We start from the raw sequence: 11,737 nt of genomic DNA on the forward strand, positions 1-11,737 counted from the left end.
TATATATATATATATATATATATATCGTGACGCTCTTCCGTCAGCTTCACTTAGTCCAATAAATATTTCACTTTACAACATGGTTAACATTTAGAAACACAGGCTGTTCTGCCCTGTAAATAAACATCCTCGCAAGCTTCAGATAATCTCATGTTCTTCTGCTTCTAAGCTCCAGCAGTCTCTCAGCGAGAGACGACGGAAGAAAATTAAATAAATAAATACCACACGTCGTCAATATGTGGGTCAAGTACATTCATGGACGTTCATGAAACATCTTTGGCAGATGTTCTTGTGTATAAGTGTGCGCTCTGCATAATGGATGTTCGGAAGGCCTCGGTGCATGGTGCGTCCTATGAACATTTTCTCCAAGTGTTTATTTCCCCATTGCATGTACGAGCGGAAAAGGCAAGTCTACTGTCCATGCCCCGGGACAAAACGCATACTGGCACCCCATGCCTCTTGGGTTATACTGTCTTTCCATCATAATTCTAGACAACTAGTAAGATTTATAATGTAGGTTTTGACAAAGGCTCTAAAGGAAACAGACTCATGCTTTAAAAAATATCTATAAATAATAAGGTATCGCCAACACTTGTGTAAAAAAATCAGGAGTTATCACACAATCAGGGGTGGAAGGCTTCACAGCGGCCAACTTGACATCATCCACAAGTGGAGATCTTGCAGTTACTTAGAAGCGTACGTTGTGCGCGCTGATCTCTGCAACGTAAACCGAAAACTGATTCTGATTACATGTTGATTTTATTCCCTCTTGTTTCCATACATGCATCGATGTAAACTATCCATACTAATGTATTAGTGGGTCATTTCACATCAACCGAGTGTACTTATTTTTTGGATTACTATCCAAGAGAGGAGAGTTATTTATGGCACATCCACTCAATGTCACACACAGCCTGAAAAGCATTTCAGACAACCTGCAAAATGGACGATTCCTAAAATGTTATATAACGTGTAAAATGGAAGGCTTGCGTTCAGCCTCATAAATCACTGTTGACAATATTTGGCAGCATCTTAAATTAGCTTACAGTGTTAATCGTTAGCGCATTAATGACTGTGTTCACGCACGATGATATTGGCACGCACCTGATAATTAAATAGATCCTGGCCAATATTTGCTGACTTTGGTCTAGCCCCCCAAAAAGTGCAGTCTGACTCAGGACTCAGTGAAAGTTGCATTGGATGGGAGTCTTTGGCAACATTATTTTTTCAGCGTTTACAAGCAAGGCCCATAAAACGGTTGCTTTTATGGCAAATTTACCTGCACTGAGATAAATTCCTTTCATCTACAACATCACTTTTGAAATTTCATACCATGTTTAACCTTTTTCTTTTCTTAATAGGGTGCAATTGGCTTTCATCGTGCTGCCCTTTCAGTCAAGAATCAGCGCCAATTTATTCTGTGTAGACATAAAAGGTCAATTTTTACTGGTTCTCAGAAGGTCGTTTTCCAACTTTGGCCTCAACAGCCGCAACGCCGTTGACTCCCAAACAGTGAAAATAACGTTAAAATAAATGGGTGCTCAGTAAAAATCGAAATTTGAAAAATCATTCCACAAGCATTTTGTAGTGGAGCTGCTGTTTGCCACTCTGTCCCAATTTGTTGGTTGTTGTGCGACTTTAGTCTGGCGTGTGAAAAAAAATATCGCACCAAGAGTTGGATGGATTGCCATGACATTTGGTGCAGACATTTATGGTCCCCAGAGGAAAAAGGATGGTGGGCTCGGTGAGGCGCTGATGTTTTATTTAGCACAGCAATCAGGTGAAAGGTGTTTCACCTAAATTCAAGATTTGAAATATTTCACCAGCCTGACTGTCAGACAAACGGACCTGTTCTTAATATGTTGTGTCTTTTTAACAGCTCAGCTGAGGCAAACGCTGGTCATGTTGAAATGTTTCCCACACGGAAGAATGCAGTTAATAAATAAATAAGTCATCCACAAGTGGAGATCTTGCAGTTCCTTATATGCGTATCTGTGGCGGGGGGCGGGGGGCAATGTGGCATGATGATTGCTGCTTTCACTGCTCATATCCTATCATAGAGAATGCAGGTGGCTACTGACAACTCTTGTTGTCTTGTCTGGTTAAGAGGGAAGAAATTTCATCTGTGTTGATGACTTTCAGCAGCTGTGGTTTGTTGGGATTAATTCAAAGTAGCGTATTTACAAGTCTGGGCCGTGACTTCCGTCTGTTGGTGGAACGCATGGATATACAGGCCTGTTTGCGCCTTTACTTCTTTGGAAATCTGGATAACACGCTGATGTGAAGACGGTCGTATTGGAGTTCTGTGACTCAGCCTCTGTTTTTGATGAGATCTACGCATTAGTATTGACATTGGAAAAGTGGAAAATATGTTCTCCTCACTTTTGGATTTTGGAAATTTGGGAAGGGTAAGTAATTCCTCCATACGCACCAAAATCTACCAAGCACAGCGGTGTCTCTGTATCCTGATGAATATGTAAAAGGCGGATACGTGGAAGACAGTTTACACGTCCATTATCCTCTTTAATATTGTGCTACTGGATGTGGGCTGAAAGGCCACGCTTGTCTCCAAGTAGCATCTCCGACCTCGCCGGCTCCAGTGAAAATGTGCTTTTCTGCAAAAGCAATTTTTCCAAAAGCTTCACAAAGATTAAACTATAGCACAAATCTTTGCTTTCAAATAATCAGTCATGACTGCGCAATTATTAAATGTTTCCTTTCTCCTCCACAAGAGGATTGATAATCCAGTTTCCACATGAATCACTTTCTTTCGAGCCATATTGCCTGTCCGTGCTAATAAAGACTGCCGTCCGTTGCAATGTCAGGCCATTTATGGCTGTGGAAAACCCGCATCTCTGCTTTCTGGTTCATGCTCTGGTTTGCACGTCAGGAAGAAAGATAATCCCTGAAAAGAAGATTTGTAAATTAGCTCAGGGGCTGTGGAGGTCAGTGAAAAAGCACGCTGGTCGCAACTGTAGCACGGAGTAACCAGAATTTCAAATGCGGCGATACATTTTTATTTCATCTACACGATCTGACAAGATCAGGTTTACAAAACCATTTTCAAATGGCCAAACGGCACAATACATTTGTTACTTAACCTTACGACTAAGCGATTGGCACCATGTATGCATGAGAAACTACGACTATATATATATATATATATATTGTAGCACGGAGTAACCAGAATTTCAAATGCGGCGATACATTTTTATTTCATCTACACGATCTGACAAGATCAGGTTTACAAAACCATTTTCAAATGGCCAAACGGCACAATACATTTGTTACTTAACCTTACGACTAAGCGATTGGCACCATGTATGCATGAGAAACTACGACTATATATATATATATATATATATATAGTGACGCTCTTCCGTCAGCTTCACTTAGTCCAATAAATATTTCACTTTACAACATGGTTAACATTTAGAAACACAGGCTGTTCTGCCCTGTAAATAAACATCCTCGCAAGCTTCAGATAATCTCATGTTCTTCTGCTTCTAAGCTCCAGCAGTCTCTCAGCGAGAGACGACGGAAGAAAATTAAATAAATAAATACCACACGTCGTCAATATGTGGGTCAAGTACATTCATGGACGTTCATGAAACATCTTTGGCAGATGTTCTTGTGTATAAGTGTGCGCTCTGCATAATGGATGTTCGGAAGGCCTCGGTGCATGGTGCGTCCTATGAACATTTTCTCCAAGTGTTTATTTCCCCATTGCATGTACGAGCGGAAAAGGCAAGTCTACTGTCCATGCCCCGGTACAAAACGCATACTGGCACCCCATGCCTCTTGGGTTATACTGTCTTGCCATCATAATTCTAGACAACTAATATGATTTATAATGTAGGTTTTGACAAAGGCTCTAAAGGAAACAGACTCATGCTTTAAAAAATATCTATAAATAATAAGGTATCGCCAACACTTGTGTAAAAAAATCAGGAGTTATCACACAATCAGGGGTGGAAGGCTTCACAGCGGCCAACTTGACATCATCCACAAGTGGAGATCTTGCAGTTACTTAGAAGCGTACGTTGTGCGCGCTGATCTCTGCAACGTAAACCGAAAACTGATTCTGATTACATGTTGATTTTATTCCCTCTTGTTTCCATACATGCATCGATGTAAACTATCCATACTAATGTATTAGTGGGTCATTTCACATCAACCGAGTGTACTTATTTTTTGGATTACTATCCAAGAGAGGAGAGTTATTTATGGCACATCCACTCAATGTCACACACAGCCTGAAAAGCATTTCAGACAACCTGCAAAATGGACGATTCCTAAAATGTTATATAACGTGTAAAATGGAAGGCTTGCGTTCAGCCTCATAAATCACTGTTGACAATATTTGGCAGCATCTTAAATTAGCTTACAGTGTTAATCGTTAGCGCATTAATGACTGTGTTCACGCACGATGATATTGGCACGCACCTGATAATTAAATAGATCCTGGCCAATATTTGCTGACTTTGGTCTAGCCCCCCAAAAAGTGCAGTCTGACTCAGGACTCAGTGAAAGTTGCATTGGATGGGAGTCTTTGGCAACATTATTTTTTCAGCGTTTACAAGCAAGGCCCATAAAACGGTTGCTTTTATGGCAAATTTACCTGCACTGAGATAAATTCCTTTCATCTACAACATCACTTTTGAAATTTCATACCATGTTTAACCTTTTTCTTTTCTTAATAGGGTGCAATTGGCTTTCATCGTGCTGCCCTTTCAGTCAAGAATCAGCGCCAATTTATTCTGTGTAGACATAAAAGGTCAATTTTTACTGGTTCTCAGAAGGTCGTTTTCCAACTTTGGCCTCAACAGCCGCAACGCCGTTGACTCCCAAACAGTGAAAATAACGTTAAAATAAATGGGTGCTCAGTAAAAATCGAAATTTGAAAAATCATTCCACAAGCATTTTGTAGTGGAGCTGCTGTTTGCCACTCTGTCCCAATTTGTTGGTTGTTGTGCGACTTTAGTCTGGCGTGTGAAAAAAAATATCGCACCAAGAGTTGGATGGATTGCCATGACATTTGGTGCAGACATTTATGGTCCCCAGAGGAAAAAGGATGGTGGGCTCGGTGAGGCGCTGATGTTTTATTTAGCACAGCAATCAGGTGAAAGGTGTTTCACCTAAATTCAAGATTTGAAATATTTCACCAGCCTGACTGTCAGACAAACGGACCTGTTCTTAATATGTTGTGTCTTTTTAACAGCTCAGCTGAGGCAAACGCTGGTCATGTTGAAATGTTTCCCACACGGAAGAATGCAGTTAATAAATAAATAAGTCATCCACAAGTGGAGATCTTGCAGTTCCTTATATGCGTATCTGTGGCGGGGGGCGGGGGGCAATGTGGCATGATGATTGCTGCTTTCACTGCTCATATCCTATCATAGAGAATGCAGGTGGCTACTGACAACTCTTGTTGTCTTGTCTGGTTAAGAGGGAAGAAATTTCATCTGTGCTGTAGGTTGCACATACAGCGCATTTGACAAAGTTGTACTTGACTTGACTTGACTTGATTTTCGGACACGGTTTAGTCGTCACACCAATGTGAAGCTGAAACAAACATTTTGAAAATGTATTGTCAAATACAGTACGAGGATTTGTTGCCAAGCTCAAACTGCACATTTAATCCCTGCGTACACTGACAGATAACTGCCGAGAACAATGAACCCAACGCTAACATCCGTTTTATAAAACAACAGCTGTGAAGATTATCACAATGCAATCAACCTGCTCATATTTGACGTGCGCTGTATCACGACGGTTGCAGTATACATTTGAGATCTGAGAGGATTTATATATTTTTTTAAAATGCATACAAGAAGCTGCACACCTATTCCCGATACAACGATGAGACTGCAGGACTGATTTATTTGAAAATGCTAACATGCTTGAAATCTGGAAAATGAAATCAAGTCTTCGAAGCAATACATACATCTATTAGGGACCCCATATGCAACTCGATTCTCGTTTGGCAGAATTGACTGCGTAGTTAAAATGGCCACCGTATTCCCCTGCTCTCCTCCTGTCTGTCTTCTGTCCCTTCGACTCGCAGCCCGACAAACTGTCCGTAGGCTGTCATCATTGTGACTCATTTACCTGCCTCGGGTCTTTGAAGTGTCAATGTGCAGATGTGGATGAATAGGGATTTGTACTCAAGTCATAACTGGCATAAGGAGATGATTGTTTGTGGATCCATCCATACTTTTCTTTGCGTGCATACCTTCGTGTGCACACATACTTGGGGGACTTCATGTTGAGAGAGAGTGACACGCTGTATTTTAGCACCGGCAGCCCAGAACCAAAAAGGATGTTAAGTTTTGAGGCCAAGATGCAAGAACCATGCTCTTCTTCTGTTGAGGAGATTCCCATCAATCACTGCCAGCATTTGATTGGACCATGATATCATGTCATCATCGGTCCATCACGAGAGCACATACCGACTCCAGCTATCCAGGATTTGTTGGCTTCATTTTGGTGTGGCGAACGGGACGTGAAGACGCGCCGTCCATCTGTATTTATAGTCTCGGATCTAATTAAACAGATTTGTTTCATCCTCACTTCCCAAAAGTGAATGTGATACAGAGGAGGGAGCTTTGCCCTCGCAGCGCAGAGGAAGAGATTTCCTAAATTAGAAGAGCACGGAAGCAATTGTATTTCGAACATTAATAAAGATATTGTACAACCTAATACCTCCTTGACTGTCATGTTGCGCGATGGGAGAGGACCCAAAAAAAAAAAAAAATCCACGCAGGGAGGCAGGAGAAGCAGAGCGTACTGAACAACAAAGGTAATCTAAACACAAATAGAATTCTGACACTGACAGTTGTTAGGCGGAAGACGGTTTATCCCCTGAGACTCTTTGTCCCTCCTTCTCTCCCTCCTAGGTGAACATACACTCGTGTGGCCATGTGATACTCACAATCCCTGTTTATGTCCCCCATGCCATCCCCTGACCACCACCGCCACCACCCCCCTCTCCCTCCCATTTCTCCCCACCTCCAGGGAAGCTGGCGTTGAAAACTGGGGCACAGAAGGCTGCCAAACGCTCACATCAACCACTGTCCAAACCAAATGCCTGTGCAGCAGGATATCCACCTACGCTGTGTTAGCGCAGCAAGCTAAAGAGCCGGTGAGTCACCAATGCATAATCTGATGGACTCTCTGGGACTTGGGGGGTGCGGAGGGGGGGGGGGGGATAATTAGGCAGCTACTACCAAGGGTCAGGTCAGTGAGCTGTTAGCGTAGTGTAAATTTAGATGGCATTCCTGTTAGTTGGATTACTGCAGCAGACTCCAGGTGCCAGATTCTTGTCGTTATAGTGAGAATTTGATGGATGATGCAGGTGAAGTTTGACTTGAGAAAAAAAAAACATGCATTATAACAACCACCTCACCATGCATAAGAAAATGCCTGCAAATTGACTACTGCCACCGTTGTAGAATATTGTCGCAGGAGCAGGTTTCATGCAGCCTTGCAGTTGTCAAGATTGATTTTGTTCAATTTTTTTTTTTTTTGATCTCAAGCTTAGTAAAGGTCACTTTTTGGTGTGCATGTGATGGATGAGAAGAGGCGTCAAGAGGACAGCCAGTATTTTATTGGGACTGTATGTGTTTTTGCCTGAGGTGCAAAACGTGCTATAAATAGTTCACATGGCTTGTGGTGTGAGTTTGACATGATTGAAAAAGGCTTTTAAGTTGTTTGGGGGGGGGACATGTTCTTATAGATTGACCCACTCTCTCATTGGGTGCTAATAGACTTTCCAAAGACCTGACAGCACTCTGCTTTACTTCCTCTGGCTGCCAACTACTCTTCCCACTGTCCACCAAGATGCTGCACCTCCCCTTTTACCTACCAAGTGTTGCGTTTCCATGGCCTTTTTTTTTTAAACCGCCACTATTCACCTGCTTTGTTTTGCCCCCCCCCCCCCGAACCCACTTTGTGCAGTTACTGACTTCAACATTCACAAAACGTTCACCGCAGTAAGACTGCACTCCTCGAGACTGGCAAAAGACGCAGCAGTACTTGTGCGTACGTGGGTTTGTGTGTATGTGGGATGGCAATCGGCTGGCAGTTTGCCAGCGTTCCCCCTCTTGATGCTTAAAATCGAGCCAGACAGAAACAGATCCATCGAGAGTAACTACAGGTGTCATGCGGCTACAAAGGAGATTGCGGGGAAATGGAGCCCATGTACAAACAGAAGAGGCACAAAGGTGTCAATTTGGAGAGAACATGAAAGAAAGTGCGTAGGAAGAAGCCCAGAAACAGTCGAGAGGTTTGCATTTTTTGCCGCAGTAATTAATAATGCATCAGTCACCATGGTAAAGATCTTCAAGCTTGAGTCGAGATCTATCAACGTAAGGAACATTGCCTCCATTAAATTATTGAAAAAAAAAAACCCACCAATATATACATATGAGTGCATCCCAGATAATCCAAACAATTTGTTGCTTTTAAAAATTGTGCAGTTTTCCGCATTTCAGTTTTCATGACACCGAATATTGAGTGTTCATTTACACTCCATATTTTTGTAGGACACATTATTCGGAGGACATGCCTATGAACCTGTCAGTCAGGATCAGGACAATGATTTATCTGACCAGGACAGTTGGGACAATCCTGTGCTTCCAATTTTGTGGTTTAGGGGACTCTTTTGTGTTTGACGGTGTCTCAAGCAATGTCCAGAAAGCAATCTATCAATGAGTCGGTTCAGGAAGAACCGGAAAAGCTGCTTGGGCTCTTCAAACTACACTCAACCATTGTTGTCAACCAGGCCGCGTGCGTTGCGTGAACTAGGACAAAAAGAGCAAAAGCACGTCGACGTTGGGAACAACCCATTCAAGGCAGTACCAGGAGGCACGGGTTAATGCCTTTGCGTCAATGCCACTCAGTGGGGAGCTGCTGCGATCAGCACTAAGTGCACTCTGTCGATTTGGGGTTCTTCACAGTAAGCTTTCAATTTCAGCTGAGATTGGATATTCTCTTAAACCAAGCGCGATCGACTGAATTAATTAGGTAACGCGTGACACTTTTCGGGTCCACGCGTGCAAACTCAGACAGCCGCTTTTGTGCAGCAGGTGAGCACTTCATGAATTCAGAAGTGGCACACACGCACACACACATACATACGCCGTCCTCCGAATTGTCCGTCATTGCAGAGTTCAGTCTTGACGGCTTATCTCAGGACAATGCGAGTGACCAAGTATAGCTTGGGTGTGAGGATTAACCTCTATATTTAGGGGCGGGGTTGGCGCTGGGAGTGATTGAGAAGCCGTGCTGCCCATCACAGGCCATTACCCGCGGAGTGAAGGATCGCTAGTTCATCCTGTTTACCTTGCATAGCCTCTGAGATTTCAGCGTGTGCGCCGTGTGGATGCGTTTCTCTGTCGAGAATGTCTATCGCCAAGACAAGACTGAGGGGGGAGGAAAAAAAAGGCGCGAGCAGAGGAGCTGATTGATTAAGGTCATGCCGCTGTACAATAAAGCGAGGCAACTGACTTCCCCCAAATGCCTGCTGTGGAAAACGATGTGTCTCTGACTCATTGCCTCAAGGCATCGTGGGATTTTGCGTTGAAGGAGTTAGTGGCTTTATGAAAGCCAGTTGAACAATTTGGGCCTCCTGTTAAATCAAGTGAGTTTGATCTCCAAGCTTTATATTGTCGGTTTGTGTGGACACAAAACAGATTGGTGTACAATTAGGTCGACTGATGATGTTTTAAACTCTCATTAAAATCGACAGGGGGTCGATTTTTTTGGGAGGGGGGTTGACTGGTCAGTGCCGGCTTCAGCCGCAATGCTGGATGTCATTTCATCTTTACGGATGACCCATGGCCTGTATGCTCTCGCGATGCAAAATCTCATTGACCACCCCCCTGAGATCAAATGGGGCACATTACCCAAATAGGAGAATGGCACAAAATCCCTCAAATGAGAATTCGGCCATTCATCCGGAGTAGGCGTGGATGAAGCGAAGCCCTGGTTCAAAACCAAGCTTGCCCGACCAATTACGGAGTCTGGTCTGGTCACTCCTAATTCGTCGTCTTCGGTTGGCGTTATTGTTGCTGCGGGGGTTTTTGTGGACAGTCGAACCTCGTTATGACATGCCTCGAGGGACATATCTGTACGTTATAACGGTAGTTTGTTGTAAACAGTTCCAATAAAATGGCTGCCAACTACCATGTACAATAGAGGATGAACATTTTTAAACCTGTCAGTTATAAATACGTGTATACAGTCTGAAGAAAACATTTCCGTCAGCGCCTCCTCCAGTTCGGGATGTGCCTCACCCCAAAGACATTGACGATCGTCTTTCAATCTGTTGGCCTCGCACTATGCCATGATTTGGTCGCCATTACGGATGATTGTCGAAATGGTTGACTTTGCCAATTGACAGTCTCGGTTGAGCTTCTTCCGGAAGACTCCCTTTCGAAAGTACGGGACAATCTCAGCTTTCACAGACAGTCAGATTTGCTTCTGTTTACCAGACGTGTTTTCAGACCATGTGCTCAGGACCGCGCCATTTTTTTTTTTCCCTGCTACTTCGATCAGTCTTCCCAATTTGATCAAAATATTCAGTCATGTGATGAATGGAATAGCCGAGTGGAGTAAAATGTCATAATAAGTCACAACTGGGAGTGACGGCCATTTTAGGGTGACCCGGTTTGGGAAGAAGGAGGTGGGGAGAAAAAGGAGGATTGGACACTGTGATCGGCGAGAGTGGGGCAGCAGAGGGATGTTTGTGAGCGACGCTAAGTAGGTTATACTTCCTGCGCTGAAAATATCTGTCTTTTCCATCTCATGGTAATCAGACAGGCTCAGGAGAACTCGGTCATATACAGCAGAGGCATGCATACCTTCTCATCTTATTAGGGGGTCTCTAATGTTGTTTTGTTCTCTCTCTTTCTCTCACACACACACACACGCACGCACGCACGCATATTAAGCAAACAAAAATCCAAGCAAATACTGGGTGCAACTGCAACGATCCATTTGCATGACACTGTAGACTGTAGCCCAATTTGTATTTGCTTCTTTGTACTGTCACAAAATGAAAATAGAGGCATAATCGCATCACCCTCATAACCTAACTCATTAGGAAAACACGGTCGAACAAATTGACACAATGAAGAGCTGAGGGACGATTTGTGGAGGTAAGTAGGGTAAATTACACAAGCGAGTATTTTTTATTTTTTTTAAACCTCGTCCATTAGAGGGTAATTTAAGAGTAAATGTATCCCGACCTAGTTTACTTTCATATTCGATCCACTGACCCGGTAAAACATTGACATGTCCCAGCAATTAGCAGCCACAGCATTAGGCACACCTACACATGCCACGTTATATTTGTTGTCGTCGTGTAGCAGTGCATCGCATCACAATTCCAGATCTTGTATTTTAGCTGCTGACATGAGAGCCAGCCATTTGGACGGAATTCAGTTTACACTAAAGTACAATGCACTCACAATCCGGTACTTGTATGCGATGCATGGACATCACTTAACTCACCTTTCTCTCAACAGCATCATGAAAGAGTCATGCTTCGGGTCTCAGGTCCAACCTTATTCTAAAACTTTGCCGGCGGTAGAATATAAATTGAGGGAGTTTTGATTTTGCAACTTCGCCCAATGTGTTTGTGAGCGTATCATGTTGATATTGCAGCCTATTCCGCTCTCCTCTGGAGAAATTGCTTTTCCTTTGATGGGCATGGGGGTGGGGTGGGGTGGGG

The 11,737-nt window shown here is 43.3% G+C and overlaps 1 protein-coding gene across 9 annotated transcripts in view; it reads left to right on the forward strand.

Annotated features, from left to right (window-relative positions):
* Positions 1-11,737, forward strand: part of adgrb2 (adhesion G protein-coupled receptor B2) — a 158,497-nt gene that overhangs the window by 112,727 nt on the left and 34,033 nt on the right. For all 9 annotated transcript variants that reach the window (XM_019875596.1, XM_019875597.1, XM_019875598.1 and 6 more), the window contains exon 17: positions 7,018-7,144. In XM_019875596.1, the coding sequence (XP_019731155.1) occupies positions 7,018-7,144 (127 nt within the window). The remainder of the gene's footprint in view (positions 1-7,017; positions 7,145-11,737) is intronic.

Source organism: Hippocampus comes, unplaced genomic scaffold (assembly GCF_001891065.2).
Source record: "Hippocampus comes isolate QL1 unplaced genomic scaffold, H_comes_QL1_v1.1 scaffold12, whole genome shotgun sequence".
In the NCBI taxonomy this organism is placed as follows: Eukaryota; Metazoa; Chordata; class Actinopteri; order Syngnathiformes; family Syngnathidae; genus Hippocampus; species Hippocampus comes.